Source organism: Phyllostomus discolor, chromosome 5 (genome assembly GCF_004126475.2).
Source record: "Phyllostomus discolor isolate MPI-MPIP mPhyDis1 chromosome 5, mPhyDis1.pri.v3, whole genome shotgun sequence".
NCBI lineage: Eukaryota > Metazoa > Chordata > Mammalia > Chiroptera > Phyllostomidae > Phyllostomus > Phyllostomus discolor.
In genome coordinates this window covers 43,243,650-43,267,789 of record NC_040907.2, presented here as the reverse complement: position 1 = coordinate 43,267,789, position 24,140 = coordinate 43,243,650, and the positions used below count along the sequence as shown (strand labels likewise).

Here is a 24,140-nt window from a genome sequence, read left to right as displayed (position 1 = left end):
CTTTAAACAGGTTATTACATTAAAATGAGTTCATTAGGGTAGGCCCTAATTCAATCTGACTGGTAGACTTATGAGAAGAAATTTGATCCTCTAGAAAAAAGACCATGTGAAGACACAGCAAGATTCCTGCCATCTATAAGCCTTCAGAAGAAGCCAACACCTTTATCTTGACACCAAGGTGCTGACACCTTGATCTTGAACTTTTAGCCTCCAGAACTATGAGAAAATAAATTTCTGTTGTTTCATCTACCCTATCTGTAGTATTTTGTTACGGCAGCCTGAGCAAACTATACACCCTCTAAAGGCTAAGTCTTCTCCACAGGCTCCTACCTTTCTGCTTCCTCCTTCCGGCATACTGCTTACCCTCTCAGCTGGAGTAGATTATAGGTTCCCAAAAGACTGGCTAGAATGATTAAGCTCTTCAAATCATGGGAGTTAACCTTTGAGCAATCTGAACAGCCCTTCTCTTCAGCATTGTTCTATGTGTCTCAGCTGAGCTTGGTGGGACTTGGAGAAACTAGCCAAACAGGTGAGAGATGGAGAACAGTATGTCAAAGAGAAAAGGAGCAGTTTGGCCACGTCAAGAAAGCAAGCAAAAGAATAGCGAGTTTGGAGAACTACACTATTGTTGTGACCGGAGCATACATTTCACGGGGGAAGAAAAGTAAAGGACTCAAAGTAAGCACCAGCACACCTTTTATTTAAGCCTGTATAAGGCTCAGAGCAACATGCCACCTACAATTAATTTCATCGAGATTACAAGGGCATTTCTATGAAATAGCTCACATTTTGTGTTTGGTGTATTTAGGCTTTTGTTTTGTTTCGATACATAAGACATTTTGTATAAAATGTCATCTGCTTCACAATCCCTGATTAAAATTCCAATGAAGAAATAAAGAGAAAAAGACAACAGTAGCAAAAACTAATAGTGCCATAATCTAGAAGGAATCTCTAACACCTAAAAATAAATGGAATCTGGAAAAATCGAGTGAGTTGGTTCCCCAAGCTTCGCCCTGCCTACCTAAAATAAGTGCATTAGAAGATATTTTGATCCTTTACCAGTGCCTTTCCTTTGATTTGGAGGCCCCAAGTCTTAAACAACCAGAAAGCAACAGATGATGCTGTCCATAGCTGCCGGAGTACTGTTCCCACCCGCTGTGTCCCCAGCCCAAGGATATACAAACATACACTTACTTGCTATCAGCAAAAGGTCACTGCCACCAGTTTAAGGCCAATGGGAGTTCCGAATTCGGGGTTCATAACAGGAAAAAATTTATGTAGGTAAACAGTTTACAAACCAGAAAGGCACAGCCTTCCAAGAAAATCGAAAGTGATCCCGAAGAAGGTAGAGGGAAGGCCCGCTTACCTAAAGAAAGTTTCCACCCCTCCTCTCTGATTGGTCGGGATCACACATTCTGATTGGTATTGGGATCAGTGGGAGAAATCCCCGGTAACTGTGTATGCAGTTATACATAATCAACTGCTGAGGAGTATACAGATTACGACATGCTACACCAATTTAGTATCTGATGCTCAGCAGGTGGCGTGAGAAGATCCGGCCTCTGAGGTAGTCCAAATTGAGGGGCCCCAGGCATCCAGGCGCTGGTTGCCGTTGCCACCCACCCTTTAAATGCAGGATTAAATGTGCCATGGATAGGCTGAGGGAAACCTACACAGCTCATCTGTTGTGTTGTGCTGAATGGGAACAGTTCCTCATCTGACCCTGAATAAAGAGAAAACCCAACATGTAAGGTCTCATTTTTAAAAATACTGCAAACAGAGAGAATCATGATCCTGCAAACTCCAAATAACACCACATTTTAAAAAATGGTTTACTCTAGAAACTAGAAAACATTTAGAAAACCAATTTGTATTCTCTATAAGATATAAGCCATGTCCTCTATTAAAATGAATTGGAAAACAATAAGCATAATGAGATTAAAAGTCTGTAAAAATGAAATTTAAAAAGCACAAAAAGTAAATGGAAGAAATTAGGAAAACTTTGGGGAAATCTAAACAGCCTCAAACAAACAAAAACATCTACAGCAGAATTAAGAGGTAACAAGGACTGTAACAATGTGTAGTGGTGGATGTTAACTAGACTTATTTTGTCATTTCACAATATATTCATATATCAAATCATTTTATTGTATACCTGAAACAAATATAATATTATGTAAATTACATCTCAATAAAAAATATGAAACAATCAAGGAAATATGAACACTGCTAGATGTTTGAGGATATGACGGCATTTATGTTAAATGTTTACATCATCAAACCTTGTCTGTAATGGGCCAGATGGTAAATATTTTCGGCTTGGTGGGTCTACAGTCTGTTGCAACCACTCAGTTATGTCACTGTGGCCTGCAAGCAGTCATAAACAGCACAAAAATAATGTCTATGGCTGTGTTCCAATAAACTACCATTTAACAAAAAAAGAGGTGACCAGGATTCAATTTAAAAAAAGGAAAATTTAACACTAAATATATCTAAAACATAGTATCAATTTTGAGAGGTTCACACAAAATCTAAAGAACAAAGAAGAAAATTTTAAAAATAGTAGATATTGAAGGACAAGACTGGAAATTGAATGAATGCCCTTGGTTTGTAGAATAAGAAAATACTGGATTGGCCAGAAAGTCTGTGTGGTTTGTTCTATAAAATAAGACATGTTTTTCATTTTCACTAATTACTTTATTGATTTGGATATTTTGAGTATGTCAGCTATCTCCCGCTGTTGGCTTCTAGTGAGTGGAGCCCAGGGGTGCTGCTAAACATCTTCCAATGCATAAGACATCCCCGTGGTAAAGAATTATTTAGCCAAAATGTCAATAGCACCAAGAAATTTCACAAACCACTTTTGACACATTCAACCAGTCACAGCACCTTCTCCATATACTGCACAAATCTTTTTGTGTTTTGGTTGCACTTCTACCTTTCTTGAAACAATAAAGTGTAATACACCAAAAATGTTGAGTATCTTCTTCTATCTTCAATATTAAAATGACTGCACAAAAATTCATCAATTTTTAAAAGTTCTTTTTTAAATACACACTGATATGACAGCTGTCACAATACAATCTAACAAAATTGTTCCAAATGAAATTAAAGACAACTAAACACTACTAGAGCCTTTGTAGGGAAAAAAACTAAATGAACTTTTTGGCCAACTCAATAGAAAAATTGGACAAGAAGTAAAAACAAAGTTACAAGTGAAGAATATTTGCAAAGATGAAAAAATTCTCTGTGTACACATCAAAAGGATTCACTATTCTCCAAACTACACTAAGAAAAAATGTATCCCTGTCAATCCTGACAAACTTTTGTATTACAAAGACAAAGAAAAGTATTTAAGGCTCTAGACCAAAAACAAAATAAAACTAAACCAAAGCAATAAAAGGCAAAAATTAATGAAAAATGAACAAAAATAAGACTGACTTCGAGCTTCTTCAATAATGAATGTCAGAAGACAGTGGAGCTGTGTTCATGGAATTCCATGGGGAAAGAAATGTAACTGAAGCCAATTTATATTCCGAGCATGTAAGGCCACATAGTACAATGGTCAAGGGCAAAGGATTTGGAGTCAGACATCTGGGGTTTGACTTCTGGCTGCCCCATTGATCCATGCCCTTAGACTAGTTACTTACATGTCTCATAAATTGGTTGTTTAAATTAAATGAGAAATGTACATAAAGTACTCAGAATGCTCACTCAAGGCCATTTTAACTTAATAAAGTAAATTAAAGTTAGAATTTGAACTCAGATCTGTCTGCATCTAGAATCAGGCTCACACATCATGCATGTCCTTCAATCCTGATTTCTTTGACTTGATGTTGGGAGTTTGGCACTTGCTTCTATGATTAGTATTATAGTGTCTGTTATGGCAACCAGAGCCTCTTCTCACACTTAAGTTGTCAATGTTTTTTTGAAGGTCTGAAAGTCGAATAAAGAATATGGAAGGCTTGACTTTGGCTGGTGGGCACACAGTGCAAAATACAGATGATATATCATAAAAGTGTACACTTGAAACCTATATAATTTTATTAACCAATGTCACCCCAATCAATTTAACTTAAAAAGAATATGGAAGAAAGAAAACACTTTATTGGAAGGATCTTAAGAATTGTATTGGCCATATCAGTCCTATGCACCATTTAAATCAGATAACGTCTAAATTCAATACTTAGAAAATTATCTCACAGTTTCCTCCCCTACTAACAACACATAATCAAGAAAGGGCAAGAGAGGTTCTAGTGCTGCTTTGTCCAGAGACCCTATCTCATATTGGATAACTCCTACCCATTCTGAAAAATAAATGTTATGCAAATGTGAGAATATCAATGGATCTGGGTTTTTGTTGTCACACTGTTGTTTTTCAGAAGGTCAGAAGGTGCTCTAGGCATAAGCCTGGTCTCCCTAAGAGGGCCTAGAAATAAACTGCAGCAAGTATAGAAGGCAGGAGCTACTTCTGTTGCAGTTCATGTCCAGATCTGAGCTAGTGTCACATCTTTGAGAGTGCTGTTTCACCTTCTTCCCTGCCTAGACTTCAACAGCTGATACAGTCATCAGCTCATCTGGCTGGCAATTCTACATACCTATGCCTTATCTTTTCATGTGACCAAAAATAAATGAGGCTCTGGGGACCATATTTTGGTACTGACCTAAGAACTTTGCTGATTTGTGATATCATGTACAGGAAAACTTTTATGCAATATAAGCAAAATAAACTAGTTATATATCTAATGAATTATTTGTATTTAAGGAGAATAAAATCACATGCCGCTAGAACTCTTCTAGAAAACCTAAGGCATATACCTCACAACCTGGTCTTTATTTTTCTTAACTTCTTGTAGGCAAGAAGAAGATAAAAATTCTTATCAGTAGCAATTCATTTGTTAGCAACACAAACTGCCTTCTGCTAACATAAGCAAAACAACCATTTTGAAAGGATGTGGAGTAGCATACAAAGTTAGGGAAAAATAAAACTTCAGGATGTACCAAATCAAAAATTATGAGACAGAGGCAGAAACAGAGAGTGGGAGAGAAGGAGGTAAAGAGGTAGGGGAACAGAAAAAGTGATAGGTGTTAATTCAACAAAGTAGATCACAACATCATCTAGGGAAGAGTATGGGGCTTTGACTGTGGTCCATTACCTCAGAGATCATATTTATATATAAATAGAGGAAGTATGAATGCTGGGCAAGAAAATACAAGTGATTTTTTTTACTACTGAAGCATTCCTAAGAAACTTGTAAGCTTTAAATGACTCCCTCATTGTCACGTGCAGATGTGTAGCTCAGTGCAATTTCTGCTTGGGAAACTTCACTAAATATTGTCTATTTGTACTCAGCATTTGTTTCTACTCCCTTCTATGTTCTTTCTTGTGTTGCAATACTTCCCATTCTTGGGAAGGCTAAAAAGGGCATTTCCAAAACTCCCTTGACACCAACGTTCTGGAATTGATTTAAGTTCCATCAGAGAGATGCAATTGCATGAGTTTTGAAAGGTAGAAGGGAGTGGGAAGAGGGACAAAGATATTTTGGGTATTTATTTATTTGTTTGTTTGTTTGTTTACTTATTTATTTATTTATTTATTTTCCTGCAGTAGCAGGAACTCCAGGCCCTGGTGGGCCTCAGTGTTTCCAGTGGCCAAATGCACTTTGAACTTACTGCCTTGTCACCAGATTCACGATCAATGGCAACTGAGACATGAGCCAGAATTTCCTGCAGACCCCTGGTTTCTAGACTGTATCTGCTGAGTTCTGACCCTGAGGCTCACAGCAGACATCAACCTTCACTCTACTGGCCCTTGAAGTCATTTTGTGGGCATCTAATTCCTTATGTTAAAACTCTTTCTCTTAGAAATACTTTAAAAAGCTTCTGTTTCCTGCATTGCACCCTCAATGACACAGGTATCATAAAACTCCTTCAAAACTATCAATATAAACTTTGAGCTTTATTACACATTCTTTCAGAGAAATGATATCGATCACCAATATTTTGTCTCTTTTGCTTGCACAGATGGCAGAATTTTGTTGAGTTGTTGAGCAAAGCTTTCTCAGATTTGTCCTCTGATTTGCCTACAGGTGAGTTCAGTAATCTTCTTCCTTGAGGGACCTCCTATTACCCAGAGCTATTATTGACTGGAATGCTCAGCTTAGCTGGTTGCTTGTTGGGTTTGATCTTATTGCTACCAAAAATATAAATGACTCACCAGTGCAGAAAAAAATAAGTGAGAATTACCTTGATGACTATTTTTTTAAGGTCAGTTGGATTATAAAATGCATAACTCTCCAGTTTTTATTACATCATGAAGCATTCTCTAGTAATAGTGCTTTATGGTGAATGCAGCACACTTACACAAGTTGGTATTATTTATTGGAACTTTAGTCACCCAGTCCCTTAGCTCTAGGAGTCCCACAGTTGTGTACCTATCCAACTGATAGCTCAGAAAAAATCTCTCCAAGAGTTATATATGTATGTTTATTGCAGCATTTCCTAATATTTCAATGAATGGAAGCAATATAAAGATCCTTTAGGGATCATTTACTCAAATTACAGTCTATCCAATTGATAAAACTACGCAGCTATAATAGCATGGCTGGCCTTATACAGGAAGATTTCCAGGACATACTATGAAGTGAAATTATAAGGATGATATGGGCATAATATTTAGCAATTGGCACATTTTAAATATGACAGATGAAATAATATGCATTGATATTAATCTGTTATTACAATTTCTCTATTTACTATATCTATCAACTGTTTACTAATTACCTTTGAATCAAAACACAAGGTATTGAGAGTGTGGGGGCTGGAGAGTACATCAGTTTTTATTCCAGCAGAAAAACAGAAACCTTACTAGGTGTGTCAAACAGAGGGACTTCATAGCAGAGAACTGGGGGATTGGCTATAGGAATATTGGCAGGCTGAGCGAGCAGGAAGAGGGCAGTGAGTATATTCATTTCCTCAGGCCTGCTGAAATAAATTACGACAAGCTGGGTGGCTTAAAATAATAGCAATTTATTCTCTCATAGTTCCAGAAGTCTGAAATCAATCACATCAGCAGTGACATTTTCCCTCTCCGGGTTTGGGTGGCCCCAGGCATTCCTTGTCTTGTGTCTGCAAAACTCCAAACCTTACCTCTGTCTTCACATGGGTTTCCTCCCTCTGTGTCTCTTTTGTGTCTCTGTTTCTAAATTCTCTCTTTTTTCTTACAATGACACCATTCTTCCTTAGATTAAAGACCCACCCTTGTCTTCAACTATTTGAGGCCAAGCATGGATCTGAAACATTCCTATGAGACCACAGCACTGGAGTGGGGAAGGTCTGGTCCACACCAAGCAAAATACAGTTGCAATCACTATAAGAAGGTAATGAAGGGAATAAATACCAGAGAAGGAATGAATACTACGAAGCCAAAAAAATTAAAAACCAACTCCAGACACATGCATGGCCCATGAGTCCCTTTAGTTCTGTGAATACCTAACCCATTTATCTTTCCTTTTCATCCTGGGTCAGCTAGATTCTCTTCTCAGGTATTGCTTAAATGCATTAAATACGTCTTCAAGATCTTTGCCCTGCTATAGCTTTTGTCTGGACTGCTCTTTTCCCAGACATTTTCATGACTTTCTCCCTTCTTTCTTCACTCATGGCTATATTTATATGTCACTTCAGAGAGGACTTTGGCAAGTTCCCTATCCAAAATAGCAACTGCCACTACTTTCTATGCCCATAATTTGTTTTAGTTGTACTTATAATATTATCACTACTTGACATTATTTTATGTATCTGTTTGTTTGCTCCCACCACTGGAATGCACACTCCATGAGAAGATTATGTCTTAGTCATTGTTGTATCAGAGTGCCTAGAACAGTGCCTAGCATATAGTAGGCACCGTTAGAATTCCAGACAGACCCCTACCTCTGTTGTCATAAGCAGGTAACTAAAACTTTCATTGCCTCCATTTCCTCATCTGTCAAATGCAGGTGGTTTCTACCTCACAGGGTTGTTCTTGAGATAAGTAAGAAAATATGAGGAAAGTGTATGGCATATATAGATATTTGACATACGAGTTCTGTCCAGGAAAAGTCCAGCCATTGTTAATTTAATGGGAACATTTTGCACACCATCAGTGTAACCAGGCAGCCAAAGAGAATGGACTGGAATATACATGCATAAACAATGACAGCTTCACTGTACTTAGTCAGTGGGAGCAGTAGACACTGTTGAGTGAGCATATGTACTATGTGGCCATCACATTCAAAGAGACTGAGCAAGTAGAGCAACAAATCTGCATCATATTTTTGCATTAAACTTGAACATTCCTCTGTGGAAACTATTCAGATGATTCAGAAGGCTGAATCATCTATGATTCAGTTTCCCACAGCTATGGGCAACTGGTGACTGGCAGCTTCATCACACAATGAACCCGCTCATGCATCACATCTTGTGCAGAGTTTTTCATGAAACATCAAATCACCCAGGTGACTCAGCCCCTCTACAGACCAGATTTGGTGCCCTGCAACTGCTGGCTTTTCGAAAAACTAAAATCACCTTTGAAAGAGGAGAGATTTCAGACCATTGATGAGATTCAGGAAAATATGACAAAATATGATGGCAACTGGAAGAACTGTGTGAGGTCCCAAGGTACCTACTTTGAAGGGGACTGAAAACATCATTGTCCTATGTACAATGTTTCTTATATCTTGTATCTTCTTCAATAAATTTCTCCATTTTTCATAGTACATGGCTGGATACCTTCTGGACAGACCTGGTATATAAGTTTTTTTCTCACAAAAACTTCACTCAGTAGGTCCAATAAAGCCAGAAGTTGTTATTTAAATCAGTTGTTATCTATCTTGGCTTAACTTTAGACTTACCTAGGGAATTCTTTAGAAGTCCTGAGCAAGGTTCTCACCCTAGAAATTCTGATTTAATGGTTTGGTGTGATGACTAGGCACTGGTAATTTTTAAAGCTCCCAGGTATGAGCATATTAGCAGACAGCACTGAAGACCATTGATTTAAAGCCGTTATTGGAGGACTGGGGGAGGTGGGCAGGAGCACTGGCCTTATTACTATCAGAATCCGCTGGAAGCCCTGTAAAAACTTGGCCCTTCCAACACCTGGAAATCTCTAGGATCCAGCTTGGCTTATTTCCTCCAGTACAAATCTTCAACTGGCAGACTAGACAGATGGTTATTATTTATCCTTCCTGCTGTGTTAGGAAGAAAAAAAATAGCTCTGCCTTGGGGTTTATCAAACAATTTTTACATGTGTAAATCATTACCTTTTTATAGGCGGATAGGTATTAGGAAAGAGACAGGGAACCTGAAAAGAGACCAGGAAGACTAGCCTGCATTTTTTCTTAATAGTACTTCTAAAAGTGCAGACAGTAAAGAGAAATGAGAGTAGTAGGACAAAGTCTAGGTTCTAGATTTTATACTAAAAGGGATAATGCATATGAACAGTGCCCAGAAAAATTCCTGGCTCATCGTAGTTACTGTTAAGTCCTCTTCTCTGGGGAAACTAAATTTGCTTAAGGTCATAAAGTTATAATAACACAACAAATAATAAATCTCACATCAAGCATCTTCCCTGTGTTAATGTAATTTTTTTAAATCCCCACATAACTGTGAATTGCTGGTATCATTTCCTTTTCACAAATGACAAAACTAAAATACGCAAGCTTGTAAAGGAAAGAAACAGGATTAGCATTCATGTCTCACACTTAACTTCATCTTTCTGCCCTTATGCTATACACTGTTTCTAGAATCTCTTTAACTCTTGAACTCTACAATTCAGAGTCATTTGAATGGTTCTTTCCCTTACAGGAAACAGAAAGCTTTCTTTCACATTCTGGGTGAAATAAGCAGGAACCATTGCTACTAGGTGGTGATGGGTCCCCACGACAACTTAAATTTTCTGCAGCTTACATTAGACCCTCCTGGGTGGGACTGCCCTACCTGGCTGTCATCATGATCCTCATTAAGCATCTATTAAGTTCTACTCTGTATAGCATTTGGGTTAGGTGTGTGAGAATAAAGAAATACAGAGAAAAATCCTTCTCTTCTAGGGCCTGCAAAGAAACTGGAGAAACAGTACTACATATTTTATTTTCCAAACTTCAAATGAGGGCACATGGTTATTCCTTTAGTCAACAAGTATGCATTGGGTCCTTATTATCACACTGAGTGCTGGGGCTTCAGAGAAGATTATGAAGTCACATTGTTTTCTCCATCAAGAAACTGAGGGAGAAGATTCATAATGATTCACAGGAGCAATATTAAAAGTCTAACAAAAGGCTTTTTGATCTGATAGGTGAATTTATTTATATATGCATCATTACATAGGTAATGATATTAGTTAACATTCATTGAGCACTTGCTATGTTACAGGTATTTGCTTCATATTCTCTAGTTCATTTAATCCTCGAAATAACCTATAGGTGGCATTTATACCCATTTTACAGAAGAGGAAACTGATACACAAAGAGGACAAGTAACTTGCCTGACGTCATGCAGTCAATAGAGAAAAGAGTTAAGACTCAAACCCAAGGCATCTGCCTTCAGAGGCTCTACTCTCTACCACTATGGTACACTGCTGCCCTCCACATTTTGATTAAAATATATTGACTGAACCATTTTCATTGAAAATAGTGAAACCCAACACATAAACAATATGTATTTCTTAATAGCACATTTGGATCATGTACTAAATATTGAAGTTGAAGTGCCCAGATATCTGTGCCATCACACAGATTTACAAAATCAATGAGTCTTCAGTCTAACGGAAGGTACAGAGTGATGAATGAGTAATATCCACAATACACTTTAGAGAATTTTAGCAGAAGGCCTTCATGTTTTTTCTGCATCCTAAAGAAATTTCTTCTATCCGAGAAGGCAACCAAGTGAGCAAGTTGTACCTGGACAGTAAAATCCCTGGGTTAAGGATGCTCTTCAAACCTCCTCCTACACAGGACCTCTGACCATTGAAAGGAACAAGGAAGGGAGAAGACAAGGGTTTTTTTACCTGAAACTTCAGGCACACACCTACGTGGAGAGAGGGGCAGATGTGCCTGCTTTTCTGTTAAGAGACAGGACCATTGGAAAGGTCCCTTTCCTCTCCCCAGACTGAAAAAGTCCTGCCGATTCAGTGTGGTTCTACAGACTATAGCCTGTGCTTACCTGGAACTCTCTGCTCCGTGTGCACCCCCACTGTCACCTTTACCTAGAAACTCCTACTCATCCTTCAGGTTCCCAATTTAAGTATCACTTCCTCCAAGAAGTCTTCTTTGATCCCTTACCATTCCCACACATACTCTAAAATAAGTTTAAATATTTTCACATTTCCCTTTGCTGTGTTTATGATCCTTTGTAATTAAATTATAATTTTGAGTAATTATTTAGCATCTGCATCCCCTTTGAGAGCTCCATCAAGACAGGAATCAGATCTTTCTCATCCACCAGTGTATCCCCACCACCTAACATAGTGCCAAACATATAGCAGAGCCTAGACACCTTCTTTGCCTGGGGGTTTGTGTATAGGTATTAAAACGAAGAGGCCAAACTAAATTCTTGCACTTTTTCTTTCTTGTCCAGGAAAAAAAGGAAAGGAAACCTCGGCCACTTCAGTGCAGGCTGAAGTTCCAGCTATGTCTCAAGGCAAAACTGAACATATGGTATGCACCTGGGTATGCAGCACTGGGGCAGGACTTTGCCACCCTTCACCTTCTATTCTCTGATGCAGGGTGGGGCCCTGGTGGGGCCCTCCCTTCTGAGCTTTTTTATTTCCACCCAAGGTCCTGATGTCAGATTGTCTGTGACTTTGAGACTTTCCTCCAACAGAGAAGGGAAGAAGAATCAGAGTGTAGACTAGTCCCTGTCCTAGCCAGTATGCATGCAGACCCCCATCACCACTTGGTGACAGGCTTGCCATCTGCCCAAGAAATTGGACTTGTAGCATGTGTATGTGTCCTTCCAAAGCCTGTGACCAATCCACCAACTGCCATCAAAGTAAAGGGTGGTTAGGAGACCTGTTTTAACATTGTCAGTCCAGCTTCCAGACACGGGGGGTGACCTTTTCATCACACATCACATTTTAAAATATAATTTCTTTGCTTAAAAAAAATCTGGCAAGGAGTTAAAATCTGTTTTAATATTCCCAGCACTTAGCCAGGAGAAGATGCAGACAAAATTGAAAACCAGCCTGAGTTTTTCTGTTGTTGTTGTGTTTTAAATGCCCAGATTAGAACATAATTCATCTGAAAATGATGGGAGGGCTCTTCATGCACTTCACACTTTGAAATATTTTAGAAAAATAGTATCCATTTTGGCAAGCCACTTCCCATGCAAAAAACAACAGCAAATGCTTTTCTCCTAGAGTGTTAAATCTGTTGTGATTAAGAATATAAAAAATACACTTTGCTCTTTTATTTCGCCTCTTGTTGGAGGATTTTCCTGCATCTCTGCAATAATTGATTCTTCTCACATTCCTGTATAAACAGCACTCATTGTCTCATTTTCCAGAGAGGGAAATTGAAGCAGAGATTTGGTAAAGCAATTTTCCTATTGTCCCAGAGAAAATCACTCATTCATTCATTCATTCAGTAAACTTATCTTGAGAACCAACTGTGTGTCAGCCACTAACCAGACCTTGAAGACACATAAATGACTATGTTGCAGGCCCAGTCTTCAGATCTCTGGTAGAGGAGAGATGTACTCCAACAAATATTACAATAGCCCATGGTAAGTGCTCTGTTGGAGAAAGGGGCTGCAGAGAATTTCCCCTCACCCAGCCTGGGGCTGTCAGAGAAGGCTTCCCACAGGAAGGGAAAGATGACTTGGCTCTTGAAGGGTGAGTAGGAAGAGCCCAACAATCAATGCACACGTGGCAAGAGGGAACAACACATATACAGCATAAAACAGCCTTATTTTTTTTCTGGTTGTATGTGACTGGAGAAAAGGATGTATAAGTAGGACTGTAAGAAGATAAACAAGAAGAAGAACTTGAATGGACTTATGTGCCAAATGAGAAATTTGGGCTTCATTTGGATACAATGAGACCAAAGCAGTATAAAATGTGTGAGTGAGTGAGTGAGTGAGTGAGTTAAACTTAATCCAGGTCCATACAAATTTCCCTTTTCCCTGTCTCTAGTGGTCAAACAGAATGTTTAACTATCTGAAGAAACATGAAGTTGTTTGAAATTAGTTTCTTGCATCCAAGAATCTCTTTGAATTTTCTAAATATCCACTGAAATGTATGTGAATATGCATTTACCTGGATAGATTATCTAAAGCTTCCTTTGGATTTCTAAAGCAGTCAAAGCTCTAAGACTCATTACTCAATTTCCTTTATGAATGTTCAGCTTTTCTCAAAATTGACTTTATCTAAGTGGAATTTTTATATGTTAATCTCTTAAAATGTACTGGTTACTGGTCATCCATATGGGTACAATTTCATATGACATTCCATTATTTCAAATGAAACAATTCTTCACATCCCCCGCAGCAGCTAAATTCATTTGTTAACAAACTCAAAACTTGGCTTCTTACTGCAATTGCTGTTCTTTTGATCTATGGGATTTCCATACCTTATAGGTGCAAAGTTTGAGACAAAGGTACAAATGTGAAAAAAATCAGGTAACTGAAAGTTGGGGAAGCACAAATGGTATACAAAAGTTAGAGGCATAATTCTATGGTGAACTAGTTAAGATTATTTGGGTTGCAATTAAGAGAACCAACTCTACCAACATAATTTACTGGAAGGGCAGAGAAGCACATTGTGCTACCTAAAGACAGAAATATAACAATGAACTAAACTCAGGTACCCAAACATCATCATAACTTCCTATATCTTTTCTCTCCTCTCCATTGTCAGCTTCAGACTTCTATTTTCGTTCTTTCTTTCTTTCTTTCTTTTTATTTCTCAGCAGACCATCTTTTTCTCATTTCTGGTACATAATGGAAAACCTGCTAGAGTACCTACCTCTCACACAGAATGATCTTTGTCTATCTCTCTGTCTTTACCTCGCACCAATACTTCCAAAATCACTGACCCATCTTGTGTTAGATGTCTAATCTTATACTAAGTATTTAGACACTTGTTGGTCCTCTCTACAACAATGTGGAGAGCAGCAATTCCTAGAAAGGTGGGTTGGGGAGATCAAACCATAGATGTCCTCTGTCTCTACATGGTAGATGACAAAATGTCTTATATGGCACTTGTCCATTTATCCTATTTTTTAAAAATTTCCATTTTGTAGTGAAAATTGGGTTATGATACCAAAATGAGCTAGACATAGCCTCTACACCCCTGTCCTAGTTTTGTGTCTACCATTCACTGTATGACCTTAGTAAGTCTCTAGTGCTCTCTGGGCCTCAGCTTCCTTTGTTAAATGAATAAGACAGATAGAGCTAGAGGTACTTTAAGGTCTGTTATAATGAGCCCAATAGCCTAAGGTAATATCACTATTGTTTCAATCACTCTTTGTCAAAAAACTCACATTTATGATTCGTGATCCAGAAATTTTTTCCACCAAGAAGTTATAAGCATTTCCTGAAGCCCATGCTTTGTTGACGCCACTAATAGGAAACAGAGTAGAACATCATGAAAAGCCTCGGCCAGTTACAAAAACTTTGCTTTGTGTAAATCGGAAATGCAAACAATAAAATCATGATTTCATCTTTTTCCTTAAAAAAATAACACTCAACGTAGTAGTTTATATCCAACAAGACTTGGCAGATACGGTCCTATGGCACTGAGAACTTGAAACTCACACCCCCTAGATTTACAAAGCCAGACCTTGCAATAAATCTTCCTAGTTGTGTGGCCTCATCTTTGGCCAGAAAACTAAAGGACCTCTGGGTGGTGAATGTGTTGCCAGTGAGATGCTTGTGTTGTTTTGGTAGAAATCTCCAGAAGAGGAGTTGCAGCCAGAAAACCTCCCCACTGAGACTTCAGCCCCCAAAGATCCCCTGGGCTCTCTGATGATCAGACCAGTCTTGCAGACTTTTGTGAGTCCAGCAATGAAGAATAAGTCTGCAGAATATGAGATGTGGATCAACAGGTTCAGGAAGCTAGAAAATGTCCTCTACCTGTGTGACCTGAGTAATACAGGTGAAGTGTGTGAAGTTAGAGCTGATATACATTTCTCTTCATGTTCTAGTCTGAAATGGACATGTTTTCTTTCATTTCTTAACAAATACAATTTGCATATAAACCACATGCCTGGCACTGTGCTGAACACAATTAAGAAATACAATGATGAATCAGACACGGGTGAACCCCCCACCAGTTTGTGCTCCCAGTCTCTTTGTGTCTGTGAATCTTCCTCCACTCTACTACCTGAGTCTAACCCACAATTCCATCTCATTCCCCTAACTGAAATACTTCAGCATGCCTGCCAACAGGCTGAACTCCAAACTTCTTAGCAAGGCAAAATCTGGAACCTGTCTACCTGATGTGTCTCATCTCATCAACTGGTCTTTCAGAATATCTTACCCAGTTATAGTGAATAACTTACCTTCCTCAGACTTGACTTGCTTTCTCCTGGGGCTTGCCTTTTCTAACCCTACACCTTCCATCTGAACTGTCTGATTTTCTTTACCTACCCCACTCCTGACAATTCTCCATCTTATCCACCTGGCTAATTAATGCCTAAACATCCTATATATTGGAACTCAGCTCTATTCCTCTGATTGTTGTCTGATTTCCCCAGAAAGATCTAAACAAACCTTTATCTGGCCTCTCAGAGTTCTTTAGCTTCCGCTATCATATTTGATATACTATATTTTTTTTCATCTAAGCACTTAGTCCTACCTCACCAGTAGACTACAGTCCTTTTTTATCCCCAGCACCTCATACAATTCTGTTTAACATATTTTTGAGTCAACAAATAAATGAATGAGTGTATATAAATAACTAAATCCAAGATGGAAGGTGGTAATTGCCATTAGAGTGTGCTATGTGGGCATTCAGAAAAAGGAGAATACCTTCCTATCGAGATGACCAGGGAACAGATCATAACATGAAATGGGTCATTAAAGATAAAATGCAGTTGTATCCAAAGGAATGAAATAGAAGACCCTTCCTGGCAAAGGTGTAGGTTGGCCAAGCAAGGTGTTATATGTACAACTCAATGCAAGAAGTTTGGATTCAGTAGACTATTGGGACTATTAAGAAGAACATTAATTGAATGCCAACTGTAATTTTAAAATAAAAATAAATAATTTAAAAATAAAATAATAGAAAACATTTAAAGAAGAATATTAAATGATAAAGGCAGAGACATGTGATAGGACCAGATCTAGGAAGCTCTTAGATGCTGGGGCAGAGAATTTGGACTTAATTCAAAGACAGTGAATAGCACTAAAAGTTTCTAAGCAGGAGAATATATGATAAATTTGTATTTCAGAAAGCTCCTTGATGGCTCTGAATGAATAAAGGAGAAAATGAAAGCAGGAAAAGAAGAAGGGAAGCCATTGCAATGTCCAAGTGAGAGAGAATGAATTCCAGAACTCAGAGACTTGGGGAATAGAAAGGAGGGTGCATACACAAAAGCACACAGACTAAAACCAATTTAATCACATACTGTGGTTAATGAAGAATTAGTGTATTATATGTAGAATCTAAAAAGGTTGAACTCAAAGAAATGGAGAATAGAATTGTGGTTGCTAAAGGAAATGGGAAGATGTTGGTCACAGGGTATGAACGTTCAGTTGTAAGATGAACAAGTTCCAAAGGGCTAATGTGCAGCATGGTGGCTTGTTAACAATACCGCATCATTTACTTGAAAATTACCTGGCTGGCATAGCTCAGTGGATTGAGCGCAGGCTGCGAACCAAAGTGTCACAGGTTCAATTCCCAGTCAGGTCACATGCCTGGGTTGCAGGCCATGACCCCCAGCAACCGCACATTGATGTTTCTCTCTCTCTCTCTGTCTCCCTCCCTTCCCTCTCTAGAAATAAATAAATAAAATCTTAAAAAAAAAGAAAGAAAAAGAAAAGTAGTATGAGAGTAGAGCTTTAATACTCTCACTGTAACAGGAACAACAAAATGGAAATTATGTGAAATAGAAGATGTGTTAAATAACCTTATTGTGGTAAACAGTTAGCAATATACACACCTATCAAATTGTCACATTGTATACCTTGAACTCATACACTGTTATATTTCAATAAAACTGGAAGTAATTAATTTTTAAGAGAGTTCATATACATGCTAGTACTCTCTAGAAGTAATTATATAATAATAGCAATGCCTACCTTCTTATTTTTTCTGTGCGTTTTCCTTTTTGTTGTGTTTTGTATTTTCAAAACAAATTAACTATAGATCACATGAAATATAACTACCCTACAATACTTGAAGACTTTTAATAATTATACCAAAGAGAGGCAAAATAAAAATTTCAAATATAAGTGTGTTTAGCTGAATTAGAAAATCATGTATTAAACATCTCTTATTAGCCAAGCACTGTGCTGGAGGCTGGACCAAGAGGGGAATGAAAGAGAATGAGGTATGGTTTTTGGCCTCGAAGAGCTTTTAGTTAAGAAGTACAACACTAAAACTAGCGATAGTTCAATACCAGACTTTTTTAAATAAAGACAGCATATAGTAAGGTGTTATAGTTAAAGACACAAATAAGAGTTAAAGAGTCCAAAAGAAAGAGGAGAGATGAAAAGAAGTTCACTGTCTAATGTGAGCTGAGGTACTCAGAGAGGGCTCCATGTAAAGGAGAGCTTGAGATTAGCCTGAGGAAAGGTAGACTTTAGATAGCTGTGTAGGGCATTCCAAGATTGAAACCATCTTCTGCAAAGACTAGAAGGTGGGAATGAGCATGAGGGGGATAAAAGTAAACAGGACAGAGCTGGAAGTTTATGTTGGATTGGATAATGAAGTTGAAGTTGAGACCCTATAATGAACCATGAAGGCCTAAGTAGGATTTCCTTCTGTACCCATCCTTCACCAAAAGGTCAACCACAGGAGAACCAATGAAAGTTGAAATAGATAATTTAGGGACGATACTGGAGAAAAGGAGATAAACAGGTTATTGAAATAATCATGAGTCTAGATATTCCTACCAGGATTAGGAGAGTGGTGATAAGGTTACAGAAAAAAAATGAAACAAAATTTTTTAAAAAACTGAGTAGAAATAAAAGACATTTTATAAAAACAAATGTTGGTTTACGATGATGGATGATGGATTATAAACTTAGTTGCTAAGAGACTCCCCAAAGACCGAGACCTTTCTCATACTTCTGAACTGTTCTGAAGAAAAACGGAGTTTTGTTGACTTTGGAGGCAGATTCCAGCAGATCTGTAATGCCTTTCTCATGGCCTCTTCACTATTTATGCCTGTTTTCTCTGTTTCTATGAAATTCATTAGTTCCTCAACAGCCAAGGAATGTGTCAGCCAGGTCTGGGAACATTTGTAACTATCTTTAATGAGGAAAAAGGATTAACTGAAGTCATTTTGTTGGTTTATTAACCACAGTATTTAGCAGACCACCACAGCCCTATTCTAGACACTGAGCAGGTGATACCTACTTTGCCCACTGATGAATCACTTCTCTTTATTATGTGCAAGGAAATATGTAGGCCAGAGTGTTCTTTATCCAGGATGGAAGCAGACTATCCATCATCAAATTAGTGTTTCTGGAAACCTACTTTGTGCCTATTCTCTAAAGGGGATGCTGAAGAAAATATCCTTGTGGAGAAGGAATAAAGAATGACTGAATAACTGGTCATGTGAGCTAAAGAAAAGGGTAGTTGAGATAAATGTTTCGATACAAGGCAGGTTTGGAATTTTCACAGTGAACTAAAGGCTAGGAAGAAAAGGTATTTTAGAGTTCAAGGTGGCAGAACGCAATTAGAGCCCTCAAGGACATTCTCTCGTGAGTCTGGACTTCACATGTGCTGCATCACTAACTCCTCACATCAGCCACATGCTGAAGGGATTAGTGTCCTTATTTACCAAAGAGAGAGCCAAGTTCAAAGTAGGAGGTTGAGCCCTAATTCAAACTCAGATCTATGAGACTTCCCACTACACCAAACTCCCATGACATACCAGAAAGAGCATGAGGTTTCACTTGTTGCTTTGTTTGTTTTTACCAAAAGACCTAGATTCAAGTCCAGATGTTACCAATTTCTGAGCCCTTGAAAGCCAGTCACTTATATTCTGTGAGCCTGTTTCCTCATCTATAAAAGGGGACCGATTATAGTAAAACATACTTCCCAGATTTTAGAAAGGATCAAATGAGATTTGAAAACTATAAAATGAAGACTATTGTGAGCTATGAAATAAGTGGATGTTAAAGAGCTTCTTCTTATTAGCACTTTCATTTGTGATTCTAGTGGGAGAAGGGTGAGTTTTCCATCACTAAGATGGATCATAGGATCATTTTATGCAGCTACCCTGGGAAACCTTGGATGATAGTAAATTACACAGATACAAATTCCAGTTAATGGACTTTTGTTGACAGTAGAGACCCCCTACCAATGGTAATGCTTAAAAAATAGTAGAAAATCCGCCCCCTACACACACCAGTGGTGATTCTTAAATGTTTTTACATTATTTCTAATTTTTATTTAAAATATTATCAAATAATTATATATTTTAAAATAATTTCTTCTTATTAAAATACATCTTTATATAGTTTAAATAATGTTGATGTTATAATAATTATTCTATAATAATACCTGCATTCACTAGGACTTACTAATCCTGGGTGTTCTGCTAAGCGTTTACTATTTTATTGATTTTTATACAATTTCCTCTCCCAGTTTAAAGTCAAAGAAAACAGAGGCTCAAACAGTTAAAGTAACTTTCCCAGGTAGACACTTGCTGCAAAGGCAGGGTGTGGGAAAGTGTCTGGACAGCAGCCACCCCATCCGGAGATCTGAGAGATACAACTGGCCATCCTCAAAGAGAGATTTCTGCAGAGAAAAGGAGCAACATTCTAATAGAAGAGATAGTATACAAATCTGAATAGAATAGAATAGAATAGAATAGAATAGAATAGAATAGAATAGAATAGAATAGAATAGAATAGAAACAAACTGGGGTAGGATAGGGTGGGAAATAGAATGGGACTGGACAGGACAGAACAGAAGTGAAAGGAACAAAATGCATTAGGACCACCAGTCTGCAGCCCACTTCTGAGAACACCTATTCGAGGAAAGTTCAGGGGGGAACATCTTACTCAACAGTCCTTGCACATTCAAATATGAACAGTACTTGGTAACTGAAATGGAGATGACAGATATTGACTAGACCTAACTCTCATAAGTAAGCAGTGGCTTTCGATAAATGACCAGGGGACTTCCTCTGGATTCTCTGAGAAAGAATTTTACAATCACTATTACAGTCTGCATAAGTACAGGAAAGTAGTAAAGCAACATGCAGGGGGTGTGTCTTTCACCCATATAAAAGATATTTAAAATCTCTTCATTGACACTGGTGGCATAGAGCTTCACCATGAAGAAACATGTCTAGTAAACAATGTGAGCCTGACTAGAAACAATCTCTTCCCCCTAATTCTACATCCAGCAGAGTGATTTAATACAGGACTTGAGCAACCTTGGGCAAGGGACGTACTGTCTCCGTGTCTCAGTTTCTCACTCTGTAAAATGGGTTCTCGGGAGGATTGAGTGAATTATTATTGGTAAAATGCTTGCAGGAGTGCCCAAAACATGAATTTCATATACACATGTAAGTATCAGTCATTATTGTTCTCATTGCACTTTAGTCAATTTTTTGCTTATCTTTTTTTGCTCCAACTGGTTGAGGAGCTTCCTGAGGATTTAGACCATTTTTCTAAATCCTCTATACTCCCAAGCACTACTGTGACATATGCAAGTTCACAGTTAGGGACACATGAATGAGTTGCCAATCTTGGCCGATGCCGTGTTGTACACTTAAATTCTGCAGTTATTGAAATCTACCTAACCTTAACATGGAAAACATATTAGCACCAGTACGTACAAGATGTGGGTACCAGATTAAATCCTGCAATGATAAACATGGCCCTCTCTGCTGGACAGATTCAGACTCTGAGCCACAAGAAGTTTCACGGTTTACCTGTGATTACACAGCAAGCTGGAGGGAGTCATGGTAAATACATTTTCAGAAATGCATTCAAGTGCACTGTTTGAATCCTGCATGTTTAGAAATATGTTTGGATACTTCACAGATAAAAATAAACCAGAACAATTAAAAATTGTTTTTAGTAGGCACCCCATCTGTTTCAAAAATTGGCTTTTAAAGTTTTATGGCCACAAAGAATTGCTTTCAAATCTATCTACAGATTTAATTGGACCCTCATCCTCTCTCCCCAAAGTCACCCTCAAAATCCTCCTGATATCCATGATGCATACCTGGACTGAAAATATCTTTTAGGGTGTCACTTGATTTTCAAGGAGCTTAAAGTTTTAAAATATTAGCATTTCACATTTACACTGGAATCATTCAAGCTAATACATTTTTTTATTCTTTTATTGTTTTCTCCTCTTTTAAAAATTTCCACCAACCCAACCTAATCACAGGAGTCCTGGAGAAGGAACAAGCCCGGTACCTCATTCACAACTACAATCTCATTTACAACCTGTTCCTGAGCCCTCGGAAAATCGACCAGGCCTTGAGGAGGTTTCGTTCGGGAGAAAATATGCCGTTGGAATCAGCACTCTGGTACTTAAAGGAGCTATGATAACAAGCCCATATTGTGAGAACAGATGTTTCCTTTATCTCCCTTTCTGCCCAGACACGTGTTTATCTCCAGCCTGCGTGTAGTGGTGGAAGCAAGCACTGTCAGAGTTGAGGCCGATGCAGCTAATGTAGATGCTTTGGATTTGGACTTGGTTTCTGGCTGTGATGCTCACCCATAAGCAGCTCAGAATGATCTGAGAAAACCAGGTTTTCTCTTCTAAGGTGGCAAGAACCCAATTTCTTAAAATCCCCCTCTATTCAAATAAAACTTATTATGAATATTGTGTGTTTTTCTACATTGCTGATCAAACTGTGTTTTTGCAAACCCTGCAATTCCATAGAATAAAAAACATGCTAGATGCTGTCAACTCCCCAGAATGCCTGTCACATAATAGACCTAGAACATCGTTGTTGGATGAGGAAGTCAGCCCTTTTTCTAGCCACTAGTCTGAGAAGACGTTACATGTTATAGGAAAAAGAAAAGTATTAACAATATATCAACTTAATACTAAGAAATAGAATACCAAATGAGGTTTTCTGAACATACCTGATATTTTCTCTGGTACAACACCACATAATGTTATACTGTCTCCAGGGATGTTTTCCCAGAGTACTGGAGAGAAGTTTTGAGAAGGGTCTCCTGGGGCAAGGGATGCTAGAAACAGGTAGCATCTGCTTTACTTCTTTTGGCATGAAAATCAAGCAAAACTTTCCAGCAGTTTCCATAGTTCTTCTTTCCTTACCATCCCCCCTCAACTTTGAACTTCCCTCACAACACACACTCACACACACATCACACCACGCAGGTAGCATGAGCTCACTGAATCAACACTAGTCCAGGGCTTTGGATACAAATGTGTTCCCAGTACCATCACTAATGCTGAGTGACCTGGATCCTGGTTTTCTCAACTGTATGGGAGACAGCATGGGGGAGTTAGGTTCAATGGAAGAAGCAAACAGAAAGCCCTCTGAGCATCCTCTTTTATCCATTTGATATAGGAGAGTGTCTCATAAAATCTGAACAAAAGCTTAAGAGAAGAACAATTTGGACCGACTAATATGCATGATCTCTAAAGCCTTATGGTCTAACCTGCTTTAGTTTTTCTAGTCCTTGAATTGCCCAGAGAAATGCCTCTTCAGACAGACTCTAACATGATGACCTCTCTAACATTCTAGAACTCTTGGACCCTCTAGCTGCCTTTTAGGTTAGAGAAGTAAGCCAACAGATATGACTTTCTCGTGCTAAAAAAAATACCAAATGAAGAAAATTAGAATGTTACAGCCAATGATTTAATGTGCATGGGGCAACTACTGTGTGCCAGGAACTTGACATACTTTGGTTCATACAACTCTGACAATTCCATAAAGCACTTTATACAGCTCCATTTCACAGATGAGGAAACAGAGGCTCAGGGGAGTGATACCTAAGAAAGCTGCTGGGTTGTGCCTGTTGATAATTGACCAGATGGATAAGACATTTTGGGAAGCACCAGTCACATGATACCTAAGAATGTCCTGGTATACCCTGCATCTCTGTAGGGAAGTGGGTTGGAGAAGGTGAAGGAAGGCCCTGAACATGAAGCTGGGGTTCTCAGACTAAATCATAAGGTCCTGAAGGTCAATGATTTTACCTTGCTCGATTCTTTATGTCTAGCATCTAGTGCAGCTCCTGATAGGTGAGAGGTTGAGCACCTATCGAGTCAAACAACTGGAGGGGGCTCCATTGACATAGCATGAAAGGTGTCCCCAGAGCTATGTGACTACAGGTTGTGCATACCCTGCACTTCTGTAGTGATGACTGAGTGAATACTTCTGTAAGTGGGGCAGCCAGGGCCAGATTGGGATCCACAGTCACTGCTCCCCCTCACCACACACACTTCAATGGAAAATAAATAAGAATCAGCTTTAAAACTAACCCAAACCCAGCTCACAATTAGTAGGTGGTAGCCTTTAGTTGTTTAACCTCCCTGAGCTTCAGTCTTTTCATCTGTAAAACTTTACAGAGGAGAGTTATAAATGCTGAAAGCCATGTAACTTGGACAATTTCTTGCACGTAGTAGAAATGGACCTTCCCTTAGCTGCTAAGCATCAGGAAGTTTGAACAATAGTCTGTGTGTGACTGTATATGGAGGTGAGGTTTCTGCTACAGCAAAAACAAATTTTGAGATATAGCTGCCTTGTAGAGCCAAGTGATCATATTACTCTTGGATCATATCCTGTCTGGGACTCTCCACTACTTTATCCAAGATCTGTGTGTGTGTGTGTGTGTGTGTGTGTGTACACTCACACAAGACTTGCACATTGCAGAAATAAATACTCATTAGCATTAGTTTTTTGCTGAGTGAACATTAAAAGAACCAAAATTCAACTTCACTAATAAAGAAATCTTAGATATCAAGTTGACAGTGTAGTGGTTATATGAGGCCTGGC

At 38.5% G+C, this 24,140-nt stretch overlaps 1 protein-coding gene across 1 annotated transcript in view; it reads left to right on the top strand.

The window, feature by feature from the left end:
- Window positions 1-21,955, top strand: part of C5H1orf87 (chromosome 5 C1orf87 homolog) — a 77,681-nt gene extending 55,726 nt beyond the window's left edge. Inside the window, 4 exon segments of the mRNA XM_036026189.1 lie at window positions 6,025-6,089; window positions 11,608-11,687; window positions 14,917-15,124; window positions 21,551-21,955. Coding sequence (XP_035882082.1) covers window positions 6,025-6,089; window positions 11,608-11,687; window positions 14,917-15,124; window positions 21,551-21,711 — 514 coding nt within the window. The 3' untranslated portion in view covers window positions 21,712-21,955.
- Window positions 21,956-24,140: the final 2,185 nt, after the last annotated feature.